Consider the following 27,605-nt stretch of genomic DNA (forward strand, 5'->3'; position numbering starts at 1 on the left):
AAAGGCCGTCAGATAAAACACGAATGTTTCTTCATAGCTAGCTTGAGCTGCCACATTTCGCAGTGAAAACGCGGATGGCAAGCAGAATCTCCTGCAATAGACATGAAGAGTGTTTCTCAGCAGTCAAGGACTGGGTTCTTAAAGCATCACGATGAATTGTGTACTGAACTTCCGATACAGACAGCCAAGCTGATTTCATCCACCAAGCACAACGGCAGGACAAAGATTTAATTGCAGAAAACGTCAATTGAGATTTTATTGCTCATCGTAATGACAGCTCGGACCCATTTGTTGGGGGTGAGCAAGGCAGAATCATGGACTAGGAGGGTCATGGAGGCCAAATTGGGTCCGAAACTACAAATTTCTTCTAAGAGCACCGAAACCTAGTTCAGTCTCCTAAAAACCGAAATGAGAGCGCATTTAGGCACGGCGCAGAACAGAAACCGTAAATGCAAACCAAACTCGCGAAAATCAAACGTCGCGGGAAATCGTTTTTCACGATTGGAGTTGATTTCATCCGAATTTACAATAAGTGCCAAAATACATCCGCATTGGACCTACATTACGTACTACGGACCTAATTAGCCTAGAAATTTAGGTACCGGAGACTATATTGTCACCGGGGCGTCGGCGGAGGGTTTTTGTCGCCGCAGGTTGCTAGGCGACGACGAGCGCCGCCACCTCGATGGCCGCTGCGCCGGAGGTGCTCCCGCAGATGAGAGGCGGTCCGTCGTCGTCATCGTCGCCGCGCGGGGGCAACGGTGGTAGCGGCGGGCTACACGCGCCGGCATTGGGAGGCGCCTCCGCTTCCCCTTCGCATCCGTAGCCACAGCCACCTCCGCGCGAGCTTGAAGGCGGCATGCCATTAGCTCCAGCCACTTGCGGCCGGCCCGCTTCCATGCGGTGTCGGAGCGCGACCGCCTGGCGCGCTCTGACTCCGCCCGTACGCTCGGCGGACGGCGACTTGATCTTCCGCCTCCCGATCGGCCACCGCCCCTACCCACGCGTCTTACACGCGTCATTTCGGACGGCGGGGTGGTGGCCGTAGCGGCGGAGCGGCGTCCAAGGACCCGGAATTGCTCGTCGGAGCGAAGGGTTTTGCGGCGGCGGGAGAGGAGTAGGGTTTCCGAACCGAACTCCCCTCCGCGAACCCTTTTAATAGGTGCCGTGCGGTGAGTTTATCGGGCCCCCGAACTCCGTATTCGGGCCGGCCCAGTTTTTCGGTCACTGATCGGCGCCAGTTTCGATCCGAACCGTAAATCCGCCGGAAAAGTTCGGTTCCGGTGGGATTTACGGGCTCTGTTAGAGATGCTCTAACTAGGCGTGGAACTCATTCTGGCCAAGCCCAAGAGTAGATAATTTTTCATCCAGCCCAATAGCTAACGTGCAACACATCTAATTCTTTCTCCAAGCTCAAAAAAAAAAAATTCTAATTCTTTCTCTTTCGACGGGAGCATCAGGGCATCTCCAACATGGCGACCCATCCCGCGCGTCCGGATGGGTCCAGCCGGACAAATACGCGGCCCAACGCGGCGATGCACCGCAAATGCGGATGGCAGCGGCGTCCGGAACGACGCAAACCCAGCCCAAATCCGGGCCAGGTTTGCGTGGCCGCGGATTGCACGCGGCGTCCGGCTGTTGGCCTGCTCGTCTCCCTTGGGCCCACCTATCGGTGACCGGGGGGCTTATTAAATGTGGACTGGAGGGATATGTCCCTCCAGTCCACTCCACTGCCCACTCCCCGAGCGCAACCGCCGCCATGGCCCCGAGGCGACGGTTCGCTCCCGGAGCCAACGACGGGGAGGCCAGCAGCCGCCAGCGCTGCGGGCCGCCGGAGGAAACCGCGGCGGCCTCCACATCGGAGAGGCCGCCCGTGGCGGCGTAGCATTGGCGGAACCGGCGCCGCTGCTGCTACAGCCCAAGTCGGAGACCTCAGAAGAGGACCCCGACCTTCGCGCCGCCCTCATCATCTCGGCGGCGGAGGAGGAAGTGAAGTGGCCGCAACTCCAAGCGGCCATTCGCACCTTCGTGATGGAGGAGGAGACCCGGCAGGCGATCGAGGACGCCGAGGCCTGGGCCTTGTACGACCATGCCCGTCGGGAGGAGGAAGCGACGCGGCGGCGCGAGGAGGCCAGGCTCCGTCGCGAGGAGCAACAGCGCCAGGAGGTCAGGTGCCGCGCGGAGGAGGGGAGGCGCCAGCAGGCCAGGCGCCTCGCCTGGCTGGAAAGGGAGGCGCAGCTCCGTGCTGCCGCGGTGGAGCAGCGGACCCCCATTCGGCCTAGGAGGAGGCCATGTGGTCTTCGTGGCCGAAGTCCCCGGCGCGGTCGAGCCACGATAGTGCCTCACCGCCCGGGGACGTCGTCAACGCCGACAGCGACGACGGCCACAGGGACTAGGCGGCGCACCGGCGGCCACCGCGTCCTCGACCAAACCCTAGATTAGGGTTTTTATATTTGTTTTTAATTTAAAGCCCATATAGAGGGCTTTTTTTTGTTAGTTATTTGCGTAAAATAGGGCTATGTACAAATTTGCCCAAATATAGCATATGCTTAATGAAATTTACTTTAAATTTACATTTAATTTTTTTCTGTTTTTCTTCAAATATGCGATGCATCCGCGCGTTGGACGCAGCGTACGACCCAAACGGACACACGGACGCGGCACGCGGCCATCCAAACGGCGGAAAATGGACGGCCCGCGGGTTGGAGATTCCCTCAGAACGCCTCGCCCGTGACGGGTGAACTGATTTCCGCCCTCTCTCTCTACTGCGTCAAATAGGGTTGAAACTTTCTCAAAAAAAAAAAAAAAAAGGGTTGAAACTATGAAAGGGAAACAAATTGCAGTGAGGCCCTCACCGGCGCCGCCGTCCTCGGGCTCTGGAGCTCGTCCGCCCGCCGGCCTCCTGCGCCTCGCTCACCGATGCTGGTGCTCCTCGATGCGGTGATGATGCTGATGCTCCTCCGGCTGTTGCCCCAGGTCGCGGCAGTACGGTGCACTGCGTTCGGCCTCGAGTACAAATTGCTATGGTGAGCTCCTTGCTGTTCCTCTATTACTCGGCTACAAACTGCTATGGTAATATACTGGATGTTCAATGGCGATTTGTTTGTTCCATGTGAGTAATGAAATCGAAATGAGGAGATGTGATGCTGGCCCTGCGGTATAGAATTGGAAAGTGTAGGTACAGTAGTACTAGCTAAATTTATCTGGTATTCAGGCTTTTATTTTTCGTCTGAATTGGAAAGTAAGGATCTATGCTGACCAACGATGATTGCGCACAAAGCGATAAGCACTTCACTGAACCATATAAAATCCTATGTCTTGATTGCATCACGGTGTTTTTTTGTTGTTTGATGGCTCGCCTTTGTCTCTGTTCTCATCTGTACTGATGATGCGTTGTGGACTGTGTTGTTTCCTTGAAGTTATCTGAATTTTGAAGGGCACATCAATGTACATCATGTTTATATATTTTGAGCCTGGATTCGATTCTCATATTTTTGCTCTTTTGTGGTAGTTATCTATTCTTTGAAATGAAAAATCTTCAGAGGGTGTGAAAAAATCAACATGCAGAGATCATGTTTCGTTAAACATTGCATCTTGTTAGAACAAACATGAAAATAGAGAATATAATCAAGTAAACATTGCAGAGATCATGTTTCGTTAAACATTGCATCTTTTGCTTCTTTTGACTGCCATTTTTCTTAATATTTGCAAGAAAGCTGTGGTTGGTAGATTCCATATTGTAGATTGTCCCTTGGAATACATATTGTAGATTGTGTTGGTTGTGTTAATTATGAGCTGTGGTTCATAGTTACTGTTCTATGGGTTCATCTTTCCTGTCTATATATCATCTTGTGCCCATTTAAGCCTCTGAATTGTCTACTTCGCCACTTGTTTTGTTGTCCTAAGTTGCAGCTTACACAACAACACTACAATTGGATTTTTCATGATTTAGAATCCTCACCGCTCACCATTGCCATGGTAATGCTATTGCAGGATGTTGGCCAGGCTGCTCTTTCTGACAGCCGCTGAAACTGCCGCTGCTGCATCGTCCTTCTATCAGCCAATAAGAATAAGATACTCCCAACTAAACTAGATTCACCCTGTTTGTTTCCCATGTCCGGAGTTCCTCCTGCCGTGACAAACCATGCCAATTTCTGAATTTAAACTGCAGGCGGGTACTGCATTTTTTATGTGGCGCAATAATACAAATAGCTAAGGTACCACTTTCACCAAGACAGATACACCTTTTGCATACTTAAGAAATCGTATACCAACTTGTCTAGAGCAGTTTAATTTAGTCACTGGATATACTTCGTGTTAGATTATATGTTTCGGTTAAGCTAGACTTGTAACGCAAGCTAGGGTTCTAGGCTTAGTCGGTTGGCTCTACTATTTATATCCCTTGTACCCCAAACAGTTTTGTATCAATTGTGAGACATAATACAATCTTACATGATATCAGACTAATCGATCCTGACCTATGGCGCCGCCGCCTAAGCCGCCGCCGCCGCCTGGTTACTTCGACCAGCACGCCAAGGCCGCCGCCGCCGCCGAGGCCTCGGCCTCTTCTACCCCTCCCACGGCTACTCCTCTCTCCTACACAGACACCATAGCCGATATCACCCCCTTCATACCTATTACTTTAGATCTTGCTCAACACAACTACTACCATTGGCGCCACCTCTTTGAGGTTCACCTCGGGCGCTGCAACCTCCGTCACCACATCGCCGCCGACGCCGCCCCTCATCCTGACGACGCTCGCTGGATCACAGATGATCTCGCCATCATCCAATGGATCTACACACGCGTGTCCACGGAGATTTTCAATCTCGTTTTCCGTGAGGCCGCCACCGCCGCCGCCCTTTGGGCGTCCCTGCGCCAGCTCTTCCAGGACAACGCTGACGCCCGGATCAACAACCTCCACTCCGCGATCCGCAACACCCCTCAGGGGGACTCCTCGCTCAGCGTCTACTGTCGGCGCATCCGGACGATGGCGGATGAGCTCCGCGAACTAGGCGATCCTATGCCCGATCGCCGGCTTATCAACATCCTTCTCCAAGGGCTCGGCGACCGGTTCAAGACTCAAGCGGCCATGATTCCCTTCATGCAGCCTCGCCCTTCCTTCAAGGAGATCCGGTCCCTCGCTGCGAACGCCGATGATGACCTCACACGGCGGGAGGCGCGGCCTCACGTCTTCGCCGCCTCCACCCGGCCGCCCTCGCTGCCTACTCCCGCACCGGCAGGCCCGACGAGCCAGCCCACTACCGCGGCAGGACCCCGGTACCGTTTCCAGCCTCGGCCGGGCAGCCTCCTCCCGGTCGGCGTCTCAGCCCCAACTACAAGGGCAAGAATCCGATGTACTGGCCGCCGCGATCCGCCACTCCACCGGCCGCCTCGACGCCCGCGCCGGCGCCGCCGCTCCTCCCGCTTGGCGCCCGCCACCGGCGGTACCGACGCCTCGCGCCGGCACCGCCGCGCCGCCTACCCGGCACCCTCCTCATGATCCCCGGACCGGCATGGTTCGGGCTTGGTCCATGCCCCGGGCGGCCCCTCTCCGATCGGCGCTCCTCCGGCTTACACGGGTGCACGGGCGCCGGGTCTTCGCCCCCGCACTGGTTCCCCTGGACTCCTTGGCCAGCGCGCCCCGCCGAACGCCTACCACGCCGCCCCGGCCTACTACGACGGGGGGATGCCATACATGCCATATCAGCACCCCCAGATGTTTCAGCCTTCGCTTGTCCTCATGCCGCCTGCTCCAACTGCCCCGCTGCATCAACCGACCTCCGCTCCTTCACCGAGCTGGGACCAATCTGCGTTCTTGCAGGCCATGAACAACTTCGCTGCCCAGGGAAACTCAGGTATGGACTGGATTTTCGATTCCGGTGCTTCTAGTCACATGTCCGCTTCTAGTAATATGCTTGTCAAATTTTTCCACCGCACCACTTTCATCCATAGTCCTAGGAAACGGCACTACTATACCTATATATTGCACCGGCCAAACCACCATACCTACACCCACCAAACAACTCCTCCTACGTGATGTCCTTATTGCACCCGCGCTAATCAAAAACTTAATTTCTGTTCGTCGGTTCACCCGTGACAATCTTGTTTCTATGGAATTTGATCCGTTTGGTTTATCCGTGAAGGACTACCGGACCAAAGCGGAGATCGCTCGGTTCAATAGCTCCGGCGACCTCTACACTCTCCATGGCGCCGCCACCCACGACCCACCCACCTCCATGGCGGCGTCCGTCGACCTCTGGCATCACCGTCTCGGCCACCCCCACAACGCTACCTTGTCTTCTATACTTAGCGAATTTTCAATAAATTGTAATAAGGATAGTCATAATACCTCCATGTGTCCCTCTTGTCAGCAAGGAAAACATGTTCGCTTGCCCTTTAGTTCCTCTACTACTGTTAGTACCTTTCCTTTTGAACTTTTGCACTGCGATTTATGGACATCTCCCCATACTAGTGTCTCTGGCTTTAGATATTATCTAGTCGTTCTAGACGATTTCACACACTTTGTCTGGACTTTTCCTTTACGCAACAAATCAGACGTACACACCATTTTCCTCAACTTTCACAAATATGTCGCCACACACTTCTTTCTTCCCATTAAATTTATCCAATGTGACAACGGCAAAGAATTTGATAACTTTCAAAACCGAAACTTCTTTCTTCAACATGGCATTCTTCTCCGATTTTCATGCCCATACACTTCACCTCAAAACGGCAAGGCATAACGCTCGCTTCGCACAATAAACGACATCATTCGCACCCTTTTAATCCACTCCTCAATGCCACCAAAATTCTGGGCCGAAGCCTTACGCACAGCCACCTACTTACTTAACATCCGGCCTCACAAGTCCAACACAAACTCTACACCATTCTACTCTCTTTACCTTAGTCATCCCAACTACTCTGAACTTCGCGTCTTTGGCTGTCTTTGTTTTCCAAACACTGCCGCCATCTCCACCAACAAACTATCACCTCGCTCCATTCCCTGTGTCTTTCTAGGATACTCTGATGAACACAGTTATCGCTGCCTGGATCTCGTCTCCGACCGCGTCCACATCTCTCGGCACGTTACTTTCTCCGAGCATATCTTCCCTTTCTCCACACGGACACCCTCCCAAACTCCCATTGACCCATCGCCTAACCTACATCATCCCATAGCTCACCCCGCTAGGTTTCCTCACCACTACACCGCTCCTACCGCCACCCCAGTGCCCTCCTCGCCTGCCGCGGCCGACCCTTCAGCCGACTCCACTGCCGCGACAGCGGGGTCGGCTGCTTCCTCTGCCGCGTCCGCAGCTCCACCCGATACACCCATCTCCCCCGCCGCTCCTTCTCCACCTATTCCACCGTCTTCGACGTCTGACTCATCCGCTGCGCCTGACGTCGTTGTTCATCCCACTCCACCTCTACCACCCCATGCTGTTCCTACCCAAGCTCCCACAAATGCTCACACAATGCGCACTCGGGCCAAAACGGGATTTCACGTTCCAAAAGGGCCGCGTCTCAATCTTCATGCCACCACTTCTCCGATCTCCCCCATCCCTAAAACCTACAAAAGTGCTCTTCTCGATCCTAACTGGGCTGCCGCTATGCGTGATGAGTTTTCTGCTCTCATTCACAATGATACATGGCGCCTTGTTCCTCGCCTCGTCGGTGCAAATATTGTTTCCGACAAATGGGTTTTCCGCCAAAAATTTCTCTCCGACGGAACTCTCTCTCGCTACAAGGCTCGCTGGGTTTGTCGTGGTTTCTCTCAGCAGCACGGCATCGACTACGACGAGACCTTCTCTCCTGTTGTCAAGCCTAGCACTATTCGCACTATTCTTAGCATCGCCACTTCCTCTTCTTGGCCCATTCACCAACTCGATGTAAAAAATGCCTTTCTTCATGGTGCTCTCCAAAAAACTGTTTATTGTCAACAACCTTTAGGCTTCGAAGACTCCTCTGCTCCCGATCATGTTTGTCTCCTTCAAAAATCTCTTTATGGTCTCAAACAAGCCTCTAGGGCTTGGTTCCAACGTTTTTCAACTTACATTCAAACAATCGGTTTCACTCCCTCTCTCACCGACACCTCTCTTTTTGTCTATCACACTTCCACACACACAGACTTATCTTCTTCTTTATGTTGATGATATCATTCTCACTCGCTTCCACTAAGACTTTTCTTGATCATATTATTACACTCGCTTAACTCTGAATTCTCTATGACTGATCTTGGTGTGCTTCATCATTTTCTTGGCATCACTGTTACACGTGACTCTAATGGTCTTTTTCTTTCCCAACGTCAGTACATTCTAGATCTTCTCAACCGCGCAGGCATGATTGACTGTCAGCCTGCTCGTACACCTGTTGACACTAGCGCCAAACTCTCTGCTGATGGCGAACCATTCTCGGACCCAACTCTCTACCGTAGCATTGCGGGTGCACTACAATACCTTACTCTAACACGCCCGAAATATCTTATTCTGTCCAACAAGTCTGCCTATATATGCATGATCCACGAGTTCCTCACTACAATCACATGAAACGCACTCTTAGATATCTAAAAGGAACATTAGATTATGGCCTTCACATAAACACCACTTCACCTACCAGTTTGACAAGCATACTCTGATGCGGACTGGGCTGGATGCCCCGACACTCGTCGGTCCACGTCCGGATACTGTGTTTTTATGGGTAACAATTTGCTTTCATGGTCTTCTAAGCGACAGGTTACGGTTTCACGCTCGTCTGCAGAAGCTGAGTATCGAGCTGTTGCACATGCAGTTGCTGAGACAGTTTGGCTACGGCAACTATTGTTGGCTGAACTTCATCGTCCCATCCAGCAGGCCACTATTGTTTATTGTGATAATATTTCAGCGGTTTACATGTCCAGCAATCCAGTTCAGCATCGGCGGACAAAGCATATTGAGATAGATATTCACTTCGTCAGGGAGAAAGTTGCTTTGGGCCAAGTTCGAGTTCTTCATGTTCCCACTACAGCGCAGTTCGCCGACATCTTTACCAAGGGACTGCCAACACAGCCGTTTCATGACATTCGTTTCAGTCTCAACGTGATTGAACCCCCCGTTGACACTGCGGGGGGATGTTAGATTATATGTTTCGGTTAAGCTAGACTTGTAACGCAAGCTAGGGTTTTAGGCTTAGTCGGTTGACTCTACTATTTATATCCCTTGTACCCCAAACAGTTTTGTATCAATTGTGAGACATAATACAATCTTACACTTCGCACTGATTACATGTTTTATATTTGAACTTGATTGTTTTCTCTGAACTCTTTAACTTAACACTCCCAATCTGTTAATGTGTTTTTTGCACTTTGAGTTTTCAGATTCTAGTTTGCTAGCTGTTGCCTTGATGCATCTCAATGACTAATGAGTAGTTTGTGTTTTATTTCTCCAGCGTGATCTTTTCAATGAAGAAACATGCTCAATAACTAATGAGTAGTTTGTGTTTTATTTCTCCAGCGTGATCTTTTCAATGAAGAAACATGGAAGAAGGTAACCAGCCAAATATTGAAAATTGGAGTGCTATCATTTGACCCAGCTCTAGCAATTGTGGTAGACTCCGGCGAGCACAGGAGGAGCACGGTGAGCTGCCTGTCGAGGTGCACAATGAGGTGCTGAGCAGCGGCGAGCTGCGGAGGATCATATAGAGCTGCTGAGGAGGATTGGGACACGAGCACGGTGATATCGTTGCCAGAATTTTGGATCTTGAAACTAGCTAAATTTGTAACGGGTAGAATACATGTGGGTTTATTTGTAATTTGTAAAATGAATAGAGCATGTACAGCTCTTTTCGGGACGGAGGGAGTAATATGTTTTATTTCAATAATTTTACAACTACTACGCGTTTTTAAAAATTTACGAATCTGTGACTTAGTCGGTCGGCTGGCCGACCGACCGAGTCACATATTCCAGTCGACCGACCGAGTCACATATTCGTAAAATTTTGAAAACGTGTATTATTTGTAAAATAGATCGAAAAAATGTATTATTTTAAAAAAATCGCCAGCTTATGCTTATCAAGCGACAGGTGCCACCCACTACATCTTCCTTTCCGGCCTGGAGATTTGTTGCTTCTTAGAACTGAAAGCAAAATGGCACATATACCTTCCCACTCTACAGTTCTCTTTCATCGCTGTCTGTATTATTCATCACATCGATCACCACCCATGGTTCATGTATGCAGGAAGAGAAGAGAGTTGAGCGAAAATCTTCCTTTCCGGCCTGGGGATTCGTTGCTTCTTAGAGTTGAAAGCAAAATGGCACATATACCTTCCCACTCGCCAGCGCTCTTTCATCGCTGTCTGTATTTATTCATCACATCCATCACCCCCCGTGGTTCATGTATGCAGGAAGAGAAGAGAGTTAAGCGAAAATCTCAAAATGAAAGGCGGCAGCGTGGAGGATGATGCATGGTACCTGGATATGGAGGATAGGCTTGACAAGCCGTTGGCGGAGACCGAGCAGGCGCGGTGGATGGCGCGCTGCATCTACCGGGTTCCGGCGTGCGTCAAGGACATCAAAAGCAAAGCGTACACACCACAGGTGGTTTCCCTGGGTCCCTTCCACCACGGTGACCCCGACCTGCTCTCTATGGAGGAGCACAAGCGCCGGGCAGTCCGGCACGTCCTACGTCGAGCCGGCATAAGGGCAAAAGAGTTGGTCGCGGCCGTAGCGGAGGTGGCGGAGCATCTGAAGTGCTCGTACATGGATCTCGGCGTCGAGTGGAGGGACCGCAACCGCTTCTTGGAGTTGATGGTCGTCGACGGGTGCTTCCTGCTCGAGGTGATGAGGACGGACGCCGGGAATCAAGTAGTAGGAGACTACGCTCCCAATGATCCCATCTTCAGCCGGCATGGACTGCTCTATACTGTCCCCAAAATCCGGAGAGACATGCTCATGATCGAGAACCAGTTGCCGCTTCTCGTGCTTCAGAGGATCACTACCGTTGAGGGTGTAAATTCTTCGGTAAGTAAAGGCATCGTCTATTTTTTTACGAGTTTATTATATATTTATATAGTACTCCTTCCGTACAAGAATGTAAGACGTTTTAGATTACTAAAACAGTGTGGTATAGCGTCTTATAGTCAGATAGAGAGAGAGTAGTAGTAACATATATCAAAGCTATATGGCAAAGGTGATGCTTGCATGGAGTTAAAGAACTGTTAAGATCTAATTAGATTTGACAATTCTAACTCCTCGAAATAGTCTTTCGCCCCGCTATATTAATATAGCACACACCGATACAACAAAGTAGCCATTGCTGGGGCAACAGCACAAGCATGCCCAAAAGAAAACACAAAAGAAAGAAAAGAGAAACTAATGTCGAAAGGATCGGATCGACGAAAACGGGAGTGTCTCGCAAATGCTGCGCCCACAAGAGAATTTCCACCACACAAATAGCACTCTGGAGCCCCGCGTACCAAGCAGCACCTTCAAGAAGGGATACGACGACGACGCCGCTACTGCCCGGAGTGGTCCTAGGGTTTCCTCGGTACGTGCAAGGACATGGGAGTAGAGCATCACCCAACGCCCTTCAAGAAGGAAGTGTGTCGGCAAAGCCGACAGGGATTTCTCCCGACCCTCGCAACCCCGCCTCAGACGCTCCATCGCGCTCCACCGCACTCGCCGCCCACCAGCACTCGCCGCCCACCAGCACGCGCCACCACGGCCTTGCATGCACCACCGCCGTCTCACCGTGGCCAACGAAGCGAGGTCAGCATGGACAAGAAGGGCCAACCGGAAGCGGGAGGCAGCACCTCAGCAGCCACGTCGGAGGGAACCACCTCCACCACCACCTGCAGACGCCGGCCGGACGCGTTGACAGAACAAACCAGGCTCACCTGGCCCGGCCGAGCCCGAGCGGGCTCGTGAAGTTCCGTCAGCACGCTGCAGCGTACGCGCCGCTGACCTCGCCGCCCCCAACTCCAGTCGCACCTCCGTCCGCCTAGAAGAGCGCCGCCGGGCAGGGAGCCGAAACGCCCGGACCCAGATGGGGCCCGAAGGGCCCAGATCTGGGCCAAGCGAGTGCTGCCCCGAGTCGCTGCGCCGTCCCGCGACCAAGGGGCCACCCCACCACCTCGTCGCCACCCGCCGTCGCGCCACCTGAAAGGAGGCGCCGCCGCCGGAAGCCCACCGACCTGGGAGCACCACCACCTGCTGAGGAGACCCCGCGTCTCCCCTACACGTGCACGGGGAAGGGAAGCTCCGCCGCCGCCGGCACCGCGCGGGCTTTGCCTGGCGGCCTGCACCGACGGCGGCGGCGGGGAGGGGCGGAGAGGAGCTCGGGCGCTAGGGTTAGTCGCCCTCCCGTTGCCCGCGGGGAGCGACGCGGAGGGCCGAAACGTTTTTCACCGATTCCTCCTACGTACAATGTTCTGTTTGACAATTCTAACTATGGATACGAACTCCTCTAGCACGTTATCACCACCGGATTTTATTAGGGCACCCTACAACACCAGCGTCAAGCGCGGACAAAAGGCTGGAGATGATACTGGCTGTTTTACGCGAGCCCAGTCCAGTCTAGCAACAGCCGTTTCCGTTCGTTCTTGTTCTGTTACGCGAGTCTTCTTTCCCCTCCTTCGTTTTTTGTTTTTACATAAAAATGGCATCTTGGATCGGTTTTATAAATAAACGACTTTGCTAGAAATTAGACGTCTGAATTTTCAATCATTAGATTAGTTGTATTTAGATTTGTGCAATCTAGCTGCCGTGGTTCCACGGGCATGCACGCTGCGTGCCAATTTTTGGTCTTGCTTTTTTTCGTGGGTTGTTGCCGGGCTGCTTTCTTTGCTTCTTGGCCTTTGTAGCATGTGGCCTTTTTGGGGTTTTTTTTTATGCTCAATTGTTGTCCCTTTGCAAATAAATCCACACAGGGATTGCAACTACTGAAAAATATTACGTTACATTTTATTTGTGCTTGTCTAGCAAGTTACACATTCCAAATGAGATTTATTTTCACGGTTGCATGTAGTTCGCAAACTTAGTTTTTTCCTCCCCGAAATAGGCTTTCGCCCCGCTTTATAAATAAAGCCGCACACGGCCAAACCGATACAAAGTAGTGAGGGGAACCTCTTACAAAGCAGATCAAAAATAGGAAATAAGAACAAGAAGTCGCCACACCCTCCAAGATACAACCAACAGAAGGTGAAACCCCGCCTCCTTTTGAAACCACCGGACAACGTCGTCTCACACCCACCAAGTTGTAGCCGGGAAGAGCCGCCTGCCCTCCCGCTCCTGACCATGGAGCGCCGATCCTGCCAACACACAACCAGTACCGAGGCGAAGACAACAATGCCACGTGTAAAAGATAGGATGCCGTCGAGTCCACCCACGCCAGGATTGGAGAGCATCGAGAGAGGATCCGAGCATGCCTGCCGATGAAGACGCGGAACGACCGAGAGACAACTGAGCTCCACGACGACGCCCCAAGAGGGTGACGACGCTAGGCGCCACCGCCGTCGAGACCAAATGGTCAAGGGTTTTCACCCGGAGCTCTGGCATGGGGAGGCGACCACAACGGTACCCCCAAGAGGGACCCGACACCCGCAGGCGTCGTCACCGTTGGCGCCAAAGCGCTGGGCTTTCGCCCGAAATCACGCTCCACCATGCCAAGGAACCACGATCATCCGGTCGTCAACAAACCAAGCCTCCATGACACGATCTGGGAGTCGCCATTGCCGAAGCACCACCAACACCAGGAACCCCCACCGCTCACTCCATGCCGTCCTCACGACCCAGGAGAGAAGCCACCACCACCACAGCGCCGCTCGCCGGAGAGCCAGACGCGCAGTTTCCAGGGCCGCCGCCCCGGCATCCAGACTCGTAACCATCAACCAACGGCCACCTACAGCAAGCCAATCGGTGTGATCAAGGGCGTCAATGAACAAACTGGGGGCAGTGCGCCAAGCGAGGCACGAGGAAGCTGCCACCCGAAGACCCGCCTGGCCCCGAATGGCCTCTGGCCGCACTCCCTATAGACCCAGAGTTGCCCCAAACGTGAAAGCCCGCCAGGCCCAGGTTGGACCCGTGACGTCCTGCTCCACGCCGCGCCGCCATGGCCGCCACCGCCCCTAGCCAGCACGACCCGCTCCGCCACACCACGGCCAGGCTGACCCGCGCCGCCAGTTGATGGTGCAGAGCCCGCGCCGCCCAATATCAGACGCCGCCGCCGCTCCAGAGCTGCCGCGGACGCCTCCACGGGAACGCCCGAGAGAACCGCGAAGCCACCACGCCGTCGGAGCGCCGACGGTGCCGCCGCGCCCCTCGCCAGCACGCCGCCCTCGCCGGCCACCACAACCCGCGCCGCCGTCTCCACGCGAGGGGGAAAAGGGCCTCGCCGCCGCCAGCGCCCGGGCTTTGCCCGGCGACGCCGTCCGGCGGCGGCGAGGAGGAAGGGGACGAGGCGAGAGGCCTGAGGTGGGGGTGGCTAGGGTTCCCTCCCCGTCGCCCACGGGAGCGACGAGAGAGGGAGCGACGAGTCAGTCCCGTTGTCTAGGATGCTATGGTAGCGTCAGTGAGAAATTGGAGCAAACTTAGTTTTTTCTAGTTGCATCTGGGTTGCAACTCAGATGTTCTCACTTGCTTGCACGTCAGTTGCGACTGAGATTTTTTCATTTACACGTGGGGGTGTAACATAGATTTTTTTCAGTTGCATGTTAGTTGCAAGTGAGATTTTTCTAGTTTCACGTGGATCACAACTAAGATTTTTCCAGTTATACCTACTTTGCAACCAAAGATTTTTCAGTTACATGTGAGTTATAACTGAGCCTTTTCGAGTCACACCTCGGTTGAAATAAGATTTTTCTAGTATCATAGATGGTTGCATAAATAAATCTAGTAAGACATGCGAGAAAAAACTTTTTCTCTCTCTTCATGCACCAAACAACACGGTGTATTAATAAAGAACTTACATCAGCGACTGAGATTTATTAAATCTCAGTCGATGCCCCATAAATAAAGCCACAATGATAGCCAATGCAAAGTCTGATACAAATAAATACACACAAAATCTAAATACCTCACGGATTATGATCCAACGAGTACTGTTGTGAATGACCAACTAGTATTCACAGGGGGCTAAAGGCCAGTACTTGCACATGTGTTACAATATGCAGGAAAGCCTCTCATACACTAGGAGTATACGGTAAAGGGGTCTATACATCACTAACACCACCCCTCAAACTCGTGGTGGATTAACGACACTGAGTTTGGAGAGAAAGAACCCATGCTATACTCTAGTCTGGGTCTTCGTGAAGAAGTCCGCAAGCTGTAGCTCGGAAGGCACATACTGAAGAGCCATAACCTGATCCTGCACAGCATGACGGACGTAGAAGACATCAACACCAATGTGTTTGGTGAGCTCGTGCTTCACCGGATCACGCGCAATGCTGATGGCACCAGTACTGTCCGATAAGAGAGGAGTCAGAGCATCAGTAGAAACGCCAAAGTCATCAAGTAACCAACGTAACCAAGTCACCTCTGCCGTCAAGAGAGTCATCGCTCGCAACTCAGCATCGACATTCGAACGAGAGACTGCAACATGCTTCATGGTCTTCCAAGCAATAAGAGAACCACCAAGAAATATATAGTAGGCAGAAACAGACTTGCGATCAGAGGGATCACTAGCCCAGGTAGCATCTGAGTAGGTCTGAAGCTGTAAAGACCTGGAGCGAGGAAAGAAAAGACGACGGGAGATAGTTCCACGAAGATAGCGAAGGACACGAAAGAGATGACTATAGTGGACACTAGTGGGAGCAGACATGAACTGACTCAGAATGTGGACCGGGTAGGAGATATCAGGACGGGTGATAGCAAAATAGACAAGGCTCCCAACCAAGTGATGATAGCGAGTCGGGTCCGGAAGAGGATCACCATCAGTGGCACGAAGACGGACATTGAGCTCCATAGGAGTCTCAACGGTGCGCTCATCACCAAGAGCGGCACGAGTAAGAAGGTCCTGAGTATACTTCTCCTAGGAGATATAAAAGCCATCGGAGGTAGAGGAAAACTCAATCCCAAGAAAGTAGGGAAGAGGATCAAGATCAGTCATGAGAAACTGGTCACGAAGACGGGACTTGACAAAGGCAATGTACTCAGGGTCGTCACATATGATCATGTCATCGACATAAAGAAGAAGGAGAGTCCGACCACGAGAAGATGTGTGGACAAAGAGCGCAGGGTCATGTGCACTGGGGACGAAGCCAGCAGAGGTCACCATAGAAACAAAACGCTGAAACCAGGCACGAGGGGCTTTCTTAAGGCCATAGAGAGAGTGCCAAAGACGACAGACCATGCCGTCGGGAATAGAGTACCCAGGAGGTGGCTGCATGTATACCTCCTCACGTAACTCACCGTTAAGAAAAGCATTCTGCACATCAAGCTGAGAGACAGACCAGTGACGAACAGAAGCAATAACATGAAGGGTACGAATAGTTGTCATGTGAACCACTAGAGCAAAGGTCTCGTCGTAGTTACGGCCATGCTCCTGCTGAAAGCCGCGAGCCACAAGACGAGCCTTGTAGCGCTCAAGAGAACCATCGGAGCGAGTCTTGATCTTGTAGACCCAATTGCAGGTGATGGGACAAACAGAGGGAGGAGGAGTGATAACATCCCAGGTGTCAGTACGCTCAAGAGCAGCAATCTCCTCAGCCATCGCTAGCTGCCATTCGGGATGAGCAACAACATCCCGATAAGTGGTTGGCTCAAGGACAACAGAGAGGCCGTAGTGAGTGGGAGAATAACGATCGGGAGGAGGACAAGGACGAGCACGAAGATGATGAGGCTGCTCGGATGGAGAGGGCATCGCACTAGAGGTGGAGGGCATGGCAGCAGAAGCATCATCATCCTCACGTGGACGACGAGAGTAGCGAAAAGGGTAGGGAGCGACCGCCGTAGGTGAGGAAGGTGACATGGGAAATGAAGGTGTGGAGGGTGGGGAAGGTGGTGAGGGAGGAATGGGGGTCTGGTGGGTGAAGAAGGAGGAGAAGGTGGTGAGAGACTCAACGGAGCAGGGACCTGAGGCACAGGAGGAGGTGAGTCAGGGGACATGAGAAAATAGATATCATCCACTGAGAAGGAAGAGGAGGAGGGACGCGGGTAGAAGGGACGGGACTCATCAAAAGTGACATCCGGAGATATGCGCATGCGACAACCAATAGGATCACAACATTTATATCCCTTGTGCTCAGGACTATAGCCAAGAAAGACACACTCAACAGATTGAGCAGTCAGCTTGGTGCGTTCACATGGAGCAAGAAGAACATAGAAAACGCAACCAAAAAGACGAAGGGTCGAATAATCAGGAGCACGGCCAGTAAGACGCTCAATAGGAATACCACCCTGCAGGGTTGTGGAGGGCCGAATGTTGATGAGATAGGTGGAAATAGATACAACCTCAGCCCAGAAGTGAGGAGGAAGAGAGGTGGCGATCATCATCGCACGAGCCGTCTCAGGCATGTGGCGATGCTTGCGCTCAGCCACGCCATTTTGGGCATGGGCGCCAGGGCAGAAGAACTGAGCAAGAGTGCCCTGCTCAGCAAGAAAACCACGCAACAGCTGGGAGATATACTCGCCAGCCGAGTCAGCCCGAAACACACGAATATGCGTGGAAAACTGAGTATGGACCATGGCAGCAAAACGCTTATAGATCGAGAGAACCTCGATGCGAGAAGTCATAAAGTAGCTCCAAGTGTGGCGAGACAAGTCATCGATAAAAATAACATAGTAACGTTGGCCCCCCTTTGAAGCAAAGGGAGCCGGACCCCAGACATCAGAATTGACCAAATCAAAATGACATTGAGATACAGTCTCACTGGTAGGATAAGGTAACTGATTCTGTTTACCAAACCTACAACACTGACAACCCTGAAGCGAGACATCTCCTGAGACAGGCCCAGAAGACCTCGACGAAGTAAATACGACAAGCGAGAACCGCAAAGATGACCAAGACGATGATGCCACTGCTGAAAGGAGGCGGTAGCGGAAGCAGCAAGCACACGTGGTGCAGTCGGTGAAGTGGTAGAAGAAGGAACATGAAGCCAGTCAAGCTCCCAAAGTCCCTGGGAATCACGGCACCGAGGGCCAGCCCCAACCAGTGCCGGAGTGTGAGTGTCCTGAACAGAACAAGAATCAACATCAAGAATGACCCAACAACCAGAATCAGTGAGTTGAGCAGCGGAAAAAAAGTTCATGGTAAGACGGGGAACATGAGAAACATCAGGAACAGAAAAGGAGGGAGTAGAAAGAATGCCACGACTAGCAACAGGAAGAGAAGTACCATCGGCAGTAAGAACACGGATAGGAAGAGGAACAGGTCGGAGAGAAGAAAGAGAGGAAGAATCAAGAGACATGTGAAAAGAAGCTCCAGAATCCAGAACCCACGAGGATGTACCTGACTGTGTAGAGGAAGCAGCCACAGAGGCAGCAGTACCCGTCACAGCAGAGCCAGAGGAGGCAAGGAGACGCTGAAGCCTCGCTATATCCTGCTTAGTGAAGCCGGTGGTGACGGGCGCTGAAGGTGGAGCACGAGGAGGCACACCCCGCTGCTTCTGATAGCAGTCATACTCAAGGTGACCAGACCTCCGGCAGTGAGTGCAGAACCGAGGAGGACGAGGGCGGCCTCCACCGCGATAAGGGCGAGCTCCTCCTGTAGCAATAGGCGCTGGTGTTGGTAGAAGTGGCGGTGCAGTGGCAGCCGGAGACCGAGCAGCAAGAACAGAAGGTGTCCCAAGCAGAGTAAAAGAACAGCAGCAGCCCTGGCATCCTCATCACACCACTGAGTAAAAGCCGCTAGACTATCCCGATAAGAACCAAGAGCCTCCGAGTAAGCAAGTACCTGTTGCTCGTATGCCTCATCAACAGCAAGCTCGGCAGACCTAGCTGCCTCCTGAGCAGCCTGAGGAGCATCATCAGCAAGGCCCTGTGGCACTGGCGGTGGTGTAGGAGGTACAGGAGCAGTGGGATGCGGCGGACAAGGGACCTCGCCGGTAAGAACACCCCACAGTCGAAGACCGCGCATGTGGATGCGCATAAAGGCAGCAAACTCCCCATAGTTGGTACCATCAAAGATCACGGGGCACCGAGGAATACTGACATAGCCAGATGCGGAGGATGCCATCCTTTTTTGGGGTCAAACCTCAGATCTGGATCTGGCCAGAACCAGGCTTGCGTGGAGACGCACATGCAGCATGTCCCATGGCCAGCAAGAGGCCAGAGGAGGCCGGAACGGGGCCGGCCGGAGGAGGCCCAGCTGTGGCCGAAACGGGGCCATCCGGAGGAGGCCGGGGCGGGGCCAACAGTGGCCGGAACGCAGCCGATCGGAGGAGGCCAGGGCGGGGCCAGCTGAAGGCAGCAGCGGCCGGGGCGGGGCCGGCCAGAGGCAGCAGCGGTCGGAGCTTGGCCGGCTGGAGGCAGTGGAGCCGGTTTTGAGCTCCAAGACGAGCTCCGAATCGACGAAAAAGGCTAAATCCCGACAAGAACGGGAGAAGAAGAAGAAAGTGGAGCAGCAGCGACCGAAAAGATCATCGGCGGCGCGGATCGAGCACGGAGTTGCAGCGTGCAAAGAGTTAAACCATGAGCTCTGATACCATGTTGTGAATGGACAACTAGTATTCACGGGGGGCAAAGGCCAATACATGTACGTGTGTTACAATATGTAGGAAAGCCCCTCATACATTAGGAGTATACAGTAAAGGGGTCTATACATCACTAACAAGTACAACTTCACAAGTCCATAAGAGCAGGCATAGAGAAAGTAAACGGCAAGCCGTGAAGCGGGTCGAATATAAAAATAGGACTCAATATTTCATACGCGTGTGCAACCTCCTAACCGCGACCAACATCGCCCGGTCTCTCTGTTTGCCCAGTACCATCCAACACTACATATGGATTAACATTTGGGAAAAAGCGCCAGCCTAATTAATTATCTTTCCTTCAATAGTTAGTTTATTGTGAATATTTCAAAGGGTCCATCATAGGGCTACAAAGGTAGACCACACTAATCTACGAAGGAGGCCACAAAAGTCATGCGCAATTGCCAGTGAGTCGCCAACCCCTGCTGGACTCCACTCACATTGCAAAAGTTCCCTAACTTTTGCTCACATGAAACTCTCCATGTGACATGTGAAGCAAATATGATTGCAATCCTCTGGTTCCCCACAAAGTGTGCAAAGTGCATTCAATGTGCCGTGGCGGTTGGCCACCTGAATGCTTGATGGAAGTTTCCCCCTGAAAAGATGCCAAAGGAAAACCTTAATTTTTGCGGGACCGTGGTGCGCCACACCTCCATGAAGAAGAAAGTGACATCCGACCATTGCGATAAACAAGGTATACCGACCGAGCAGAATAGGCCCCTAGAGGCCTCGGGAGACCAAGAGATAGAGTCGTTATTGTCCTCAGTGGGCAAGCCATGTATTTCCCTGCAGACCACGGCCTCGGGGAGACCAAATTGCCTCCTAAAGCGTATGAGCCATTCTCCTAGGGCATGCACACCACACATGTTCCATGGACCGAGATGAAGGGATCAGCGCAGCGGCTAAACAGGCGAGGAACCTTGCTTCTTCTTCTAGTGCAACATCCCATCCGTCAGCCGGTTCTCCACATCACATCTCTAGCGTAGAACCACCGACCGGTTTTCCACATCACAACTCCCACGCCGATGTTGCTCCTCCAGGCGCCTTCCGCTGATCGTTCCACACACAAATTCACCATTGTGCATCCCTAGGATGAGTGCCACTGCGTTCCAGAGCTGAGCACCGCCACCGCACGTCCTAGCTAGGGTTGAGTGTCTTCCTGTGGCATTGCACCTAGCCACCGCCGATATCCCATGCTCCCAGCCCTTGCCATTGTGACATCCTGTCTCGGGATTAATAGGATTGATAGGATACTGATGGGAACAACTTCTTGTGTACCAACTCATTGGGACTCCAAGTGCAGAGTGTTGTAGCAAGCTTCTTTTCCTAACAAGGGTGACTCAAGGGTTTATATCGAACTCTCGAAGAATTGGTAAGTGGGTGTTCCTTCTTCCCCTCATCTAGCAACCTGCAAAGAATTTTTTTTGTATTGTGTCCCCAACTGCACCATGTGGTTTCAAGCACAAGGTTTCGTATTAGTAATATGAAATATAAATATAAATAAAGTAAAGTAAAGCAAGTAAACTAGGAAATCAAGGTAAAGGCAATGAAAGATGGTTGTTTTGGGTTTTGTGTGTTTGCAAGTGAAGAAAGTATTTTGTATTTTTGAAATAATAAATGGCTAAAAATGTGAAGTGTGACAGTTGTGTTCGAAAGGTATTTCTAATGGTTTAAAATGGACTAAGGTTCATGGGTTCATTTGTCTACTCTCATTACGGGTTGTAGTGGACACAAACAATTCATCAAAGACTTAATATTGGTGGAACTTCAACATGTGTTTAATAAGAATTCATATGAACATCACATCCTAACATAGAAATGCTGCAACACATCACTCCTATAATCCTCAAGAAAGGGAAAACTCTAAGCAATCTTGAATTAAGAATCAACATAGTATAGGGTTAAGTAATTTGACATAATGTTTGAATCACAAATATGCTACCTTGACCAAACAAGATTATCAAGTTGTCACAAGATAATATAGCACATGAATTCACTTTATCCATAATGAGGCAGCAAACGAAAGGTAAATGCCATAGTAGATCTTGAATTTATTGTCACTATTCAATCACTACCACCATGCTACTCCATATAATGCACACTTCTCCCCACACATGTTCTTGCATACAAGTTGGATCAGAACAAGTACTTAAGAACGGGGTACATGATATGCATCTCTAGCAATACATCTTACACATAATAGGTTCCAATATCATATATCAAATTACAGAATAAAGATCCACCACATAGAAATTACATATATGGCCATAATCATGTTGGCCATCTTATATGGTACTGGATCTATGAAGTACAAGACATAAATAGATCAACCTACTGCCACAAACCCATAGTCCAGATGTGGACTGCTCCCTCTTCATCATGGTGATGATGGTGGAGACGTTGGAGAAGGTAGAGACCGCTCCGTCGACAGCTATGGCGGAGTTTCCCCCTCCAATCTTCGCTGGTTCTTACTCTATTTTGGTGTTTTAGTGTTTCTGTGGTGCTCTCCTCGAGGAAGCCTCGGGGCTCCTTTATATAGAGGTATTTAGGCCAGAGAGAGTATGTGGGCGAAAGTATCAAGCGAATCGAACAGCCGAGGAGGGAAAGAGCATGGGTGGCGCGCCCACCCCCACCGACTGGGTGCACCACCTAGGCTCTTTTGTCCCTCCTAGCCCTTCGCGTGAGGTCCATGTGCTCCGGGTTCTTCTCATGACGAAATATTGACATCCCTGAATCCTAGCTCTGTTTGACTTCGTTTAGGTCCCTAAAAGCTAATAATACACAAAAAAGGGTTTTCCTGTTTTGACTTCGTTTAGGTCCTGCAGGGTTATATAAAAATAAAGGGGATCATTGATAAATCCCAAATATAAATATAAAATATTGATATAACATCATATATGTTACAAATATGTAGAAATGTGTGTCAACAAACTACAAAGTTCATGCGTGCATTTTACATGCATTAGATACTCATACTAAGAAGTTGTATTTTTCCGAAGTTCATATCCAAAGAACTCTAAGGTTCTACGTGATTGGCTTGGAACGATTTATTAAGGATGGGTGACCGACTATGGAGGTTGATCTCAGGTGTGCACAAGCAAGGACACAGTGCGTATAAAAGACTAGTGTTGGTCTGTGGGGCAAGTGAAGAGATCGTAGAGAGCTGCTAGGGATAACAGGCCAAGCCCGGGAAGTGGGTGGGGTGTTAGATTTGGTATCAGACAGGCCGTCACGGTAACATGGGGGTGTGCGGGCCAGGGGCGCAGACATGTGTGGCATATGTGCCAACACAGGATGCACATGCGTGTGCCAAGAGGGGAAGTTCCTGGCTTGGGTTGATCGAAGAAGACATTGACTTCCTAAGGGGGGATGAGTGTGAAATCCTAGCTCGAGATCAATAGAATTAGTAGGATGCTCATATTAACAAGTTGCAACTTCTTTTCCGAAAGCTCATCTTCAAAGAATTTTAATAATAAACGCACTAAATAATTCCGAGATTAAGCGCCTGTAGAGATTTGAGGATGGATGACCGGCCGGGAAGTTGATCAAGGGTGTGCATGAGTGAGGACAAAGTAAGCAGAAAAGACTAGTGCTCGTCTGTGTGCTAGTTTATATATCATAGAGAGCTGCCATGGGTAACATGCCCGACCCTAGGGTGGTCGGGGTGTTAGAACCTTGGACGGTGTGGCAGAGCCCGCCATCCCATGCCACCAGCTAGGAAGATAAAGTCCGTGAGTGGACTGCTCTTGTGGTCACCCAATCTCGTTGTGACGGTCCTTCTGCATCCGACGAGCTCGAACCGACCATGGCAGTACCTCCATGGTTGTGGACAAGGTCAACTTTTGGTGATTTTTTCCGATGTTACATAGTACCTCGTTGCGATGTGCTACATGTATGTGTAAGTATGGGTAATGTGCTACAACGATCTTTTGCTACAGATGCTGCAGAAAATTGCACCAATGTTGTACACGTGGTTGCGTAATTCTAGATAAGTACGTTAGGAAAAATGTTGGACGTATTTGCAGAGAAATGTTGCAGAATGATAAATTGCAGAGAAAAATATTACATTCTGAATTTTTTTTGCAGCATTGGCAAAAAAATTGCAGCATAATTTGGAACTTTGGTAAACTATATGAAAAATATTGCAAATAAACTTTACACACAATGAAAAATTGCTACAGATCAAACTCTTTTGCTACATGAGCAAATATGTGAGATTTTCTCACTTAAGTGTATCCAACAGCTTCGAAGGAAACTGATGGTTCGCTTATTTTTACAGCCGGCTATAGCCTACCTCTCGCCCCTAGTTTAGCCTTATGTAATTTCTATCCACATCATACATAAAGTGAACTAAAGACACTTGCTAGCATGTACAACCCTGACCTCTTACGTAGACGCTCCACATCACAACTCCTGTGCCGCTAATGTTCCTTGTGCTACTACTAATCAGCTTTTCTTCACATCTTGCATCATATGCTAACGGTACATGATAACTTCGTCGAGCCCGTTCAGGAAATCGGGCGAAACCCCGTGCTTATTTTTTGGTTCCTCCTTGACCATCACGCTGGTGACCTCATTTTCTTCGTCGTTACAAAATGTCGGCAATGAGCCCGTTCTCAACATTAGACATCATTAGAGCATGCCCGACAAAACGTCGGATTGAACATTTGGCGGTGCTACCATGTGGTGTCGTTTTTGGGGTACGTCTGTTCGCAGTCGTGTCATCCAAACAAAAAGTTTGAAAATTAAATTTGAACTGAAAGAAAAGATTTCATTCAAATTTGTTATATGCTACAAATATTTGAGTGAAACCCATTCAAACTTAAACCTCAAGTGAATCTAGCAGCGCCTGCGGCGGCCGCTGCGGTCATAGTACTGGAGGAAGTTGTAGTTGATGTCGTCGACGCCGTTCTTCTTGCCATGTGGGTCGGGGCGGAAGGCTCCATGATAGATCTATGATGGTGCTGAGATATTGTGGCGGAGGCGGCACAGTGGCAGGGCTCTGCCATGTATGCGTGTGATGAAGACGATGGAGGTCGCTAGGTTCCCCTCCTTAAATAGACATCCACATGTCAGTTCAGCATTTTTGGGGACCTCCGCATCGAATATTCATATACCCCCTTAACAAACATGGACCGGTTTGACAGTTTGGACCCAACAAAGATTAGTACGGTGGAGGGTACGGCCATTCCAGGCGTACCATTGCCCGATACATGATCAGATGCCTTCCGTGTTTTTGATGTCATTTCCTCATATGAACTCCCGTTGGGGTGTTCTTCGGCTCATTGGATTCCTATGACGAGGGTGACAATACTATGTTCGTGGATCTTCATTATATGATGATGGAAAAATATCACTTTTCCACTCTTCATATGTCTAAGTCATGGTGATTTTATCTCCTCTTGGCTCCTTTCACCATGCTTTGTTCATAAATGTCCATAACACCTTCACACACCTCAAGATAAGGAAAAGTAATAAAATCCTCATAAAATCTAACTAGAGAGAAAACTTGTGATTCTGGATGTTATGTCATTATAGCTTTGTTGTGCCTGGCAAAGTTTTCATTAACAAGAACGGTTAGATGAGTAACAAATACTATACTTTATTCTAGAAAATACTTTGCTTGCCGAGGGTCTCTTAGGTGGTTCATATTAGCATGTCAAAATAAGCATATCACTAGAGTACCTACCACATAGTTAACGCAAGACCCTCTACCACTTCTTTCTTTTCATTTGCCCTTCGGAACATCGACCCTTAAGTAAATGAGACCATGCCAAAAGGTGGTGTATGTTTTATAACTATACTGAGTAGACTAGGAAGGGATAATCATGACCATAACCAAGGTGTTCGTCCTTTTCGGTCTCATGTTATTTCATATTAGTCCTTTTTGGTCTGATGATATCTCATATTAGTCAGAGGATCACCCAACTTTGTTTGCAATGCAGAAGAGAGCCAAAATATTACCCACCATAACATTGATATTACAAACGTTAACTAACTCATAGTCAAAATCTGAGATTTATCTTCGTTAGATCTTTTATAGGCTAGTGGAGTTGTTATATTCCGATAGAGTGCACCGGTGTGCAAGATACACATAAAGTAACATCTCACCTTGGTTTAAACAAAATAAACTTTGGCTTGTTCTCATTTACCGCTACACATCGAACATCTCTCTTCAGAAGTCCTATCAAGTCAACCACTAATTTCTACGGAGTTGAGTGTCCAAAGACGAACTCTCAAGCCAGTTTCAAGACACCCAAGTCATCAAAGAGGGACTTTTCTCTTATTCTTTTTTTAGTTGCATATGTTGTTCCCAAGGCAAGAGAATCCATTTGCGTAACATGTTTTTTTGTCTTCTCTTAGCAACATTCAGTGCATATAAGATAGAGACTATCTTATACACTGTTGTTCAAAATGTCGTATTTTTCCGGTTACCGGACCGGTATCTTACTTGATGTGTTTTTAACAATCTAACCCCAACGTACGGACTCCATTGGAATATACAGTTTCTCTTTCTTGAACAACCATCGTGAGATGCTTGCTTAATATGGTATGTATGATGGCCAGAGCGACGCCTTCATCAACTCGATGGTGCTTAGGTTCCTGGCCCAGTCTTCTCCGATGCGGCCGACCGAAGGAGGCCTGTGGCTCCACCCCCTCGACGTCCTGCGCAGGAGCATGGTCTTTGGACCGTACCATGTCACCTACCGCAACCGGAGCCATGAAGACGCACAGGAAAGTGACGTGATCGGGTCGGCTAGGGAGCTCTACGAGGCTGGGATCCATTTCAAAAAAAGCAACACGAACTACCTCGACGATATCAGCTTCGTGCACGGCGTGCTGAGCCTGCCGCAGGTGTGCGTGGACGACTCCACTGAGTACATGCTCCTCAACATGATGGCGTTCGAGCGGTTGCATGTCGGCGCCGGTCACGGCGTGACGGCGTTCGTGGCCTTCCTGGACAACCTCATTGACAAGGCTAATGACGTGGCGCTGCTGAAGTCCAAAGGGATCATCCAGGACGCAATCGGCAGCGACGCCGCGGTGGCCAAACTGTTCAACAGCATCTCGAGGGACACCGTGATCGAGCCCGGCAGCGCGTTCGACGCCGTGTATTGTGAAGTGACCGGCTACTACAGGAACAATTGCCGCAGAGTACTCAACGGTTGGTGGATCAACCTCATCGACAAATACTTCCAGAACCCCTGGACGACCATCTCCCTCTTGGCCGCCGTCGTCCTTCTCACCCTAGCCGTCCTGCAGACAGTCTACACCATGCTATCGTTCTACGAACATCAAGACGATTGACTCTCGATACTCCCCCGTCCATATTTACATTGCATACACACATTTTTCTGTTCATAATTGTGTGCAGCACTTTCATAATTTGATGTCTATAAAGGTCATCAACGTCGACTGATTTTCTACAGAACTAGCATGCGAGAGCAACATCTAAACTGTTTGAGAAATATATTTTGGCTGCAATTATATACTGGATGATTATAAATATTACTCCTTCTGTCCTTAAATATAAGACACGTTTTCTTGCATGGTTTTTGATACAAAACTTTGTCCACTAGTATATACAAATTACATGGTTTTAAAATGTATAAATGATATCCCCAGGCCTGATATGCCTACCCAGGGACCATGGTCTCGAAAAATTGTATTTGTAATCTATTTTATAATACATTTATGCTTTGGGTAGTAGTTGTAATTTTATTATGGAAAACCCATCGTAACAAAAAAAAAGTTTCACTCTTAGCAATTTTCTATGTATGTAGCATTTTTACAAAATGCGGCATCATTTTGCAACATTTAGTTGTGACTCTAAAAACTTGCTACGTGTAGCCAAAAACTTTTGCAACATTTCAAGCATGTCCATGTAGCAAAAAATTGCAGTACATAAAAGTTCCCTATTTATTTATACCAAAATATAACAATTGTG

The 27,605-nt window shown here is 50.1% G+C and overlaps 2 protein-coding genes across 2 annotated transcripts; both read left to right on the forward strand.

Annotated features, from left to right (window-relative positions):
* The first annotated feature begins 2,932 nt into the window (after positions 1–2,932).
* On the forward strand, positions 2,933–9,889 carry LOC124667642. The gene is made up of 3 exons (XM_047204906.1): positions 2,933–3,026; positions 3,994–4,063; positions 9,489–9,889. Exons 1-3 carry the CDS (start codon positions 2,944–2,946, stop codon positions 9,645–9,647), a joined length of 312 nt encoding a protein of 103 aa, XP_047060862.1. The 5' UTR covers positions 2,933–2,943; the 3' UTR covers positions 9,648–9,889.
* A 342-nt stretch (positions 9,890–10,231) lies between these two features.
* On the forward strand, positions 10,232–27,107 carry LOC124668137 (UPF0481 protein At3g47200-like). The gene is made up of 2 exons (XM_047205330.1): positions 10,232–10,994; positions 26,225–27,107. Exons 1-2 carry the CDS (start codon positions 10,410–10,412, stop codon positions 26,963–26,965), a joined length of 1,326 nt encoding a protein of 441 aa, XP_047061286.1. The 5' UTR covers positions 10,232–10,409; the 3' UTR covers positions 26,966–27,107.
* Positions 27,108–27,605: the final 498 nt, after the last annotated feature.

Source organism: Lolium rigidum, chromosome 6 (genome assembly GCF_022539505.1).
Source record: "Lolium rigidum isolate FL_2022 chromosome 6, APGP_CSIRO_Lrig_0.1, whole genome shotgun sequence".
NCBI classification, from domain to species: Eukaryota; Viridiplantae; Streptophyta; class Magnoliopsida; order Poales; family Poaceae; genus Lolium; species Lolium rigidum.

Bases quoted from the DNA above. Each gene is read 5' to 3' on its own strand.
- LOC124668137 (XM_047205330.1), top strand. From the start codon at position 10,410: ATGAAAGGCGGCAGCGTGGAGGATGATGCATGGTACCTGGATATGGAG. The intron at 10,995-26,224 runs GTAAGTAAAGGC...TATGATGGCCAG, and splicing joins TTGAGGGTGTAAATTCTTCG to AGCGACGCCTTCATCAACTC.
- LOC124667642 (XM_047204906.1), top strand. From the start codon at position 2,944: ATGATGCTGATGCTCCTCCGGCTGTTGCCCCAGGTCGCGGCAGTACGG. The intron at 3,027-3,993 runs GTGAGCTCCTTG...ATGCTATTGCAG, and splicing joins CTCGAGTACAAATTGCTATG to GATGTTGGCCAGGCTGCTCT. The intron at 4,064-9,488 runs ATAAGAATAAGA...TTATTTCTCCAG, and splicing joins CATCGTCCTTCTATCAGCCA to CGTGATCTTTTCAATGAAGA.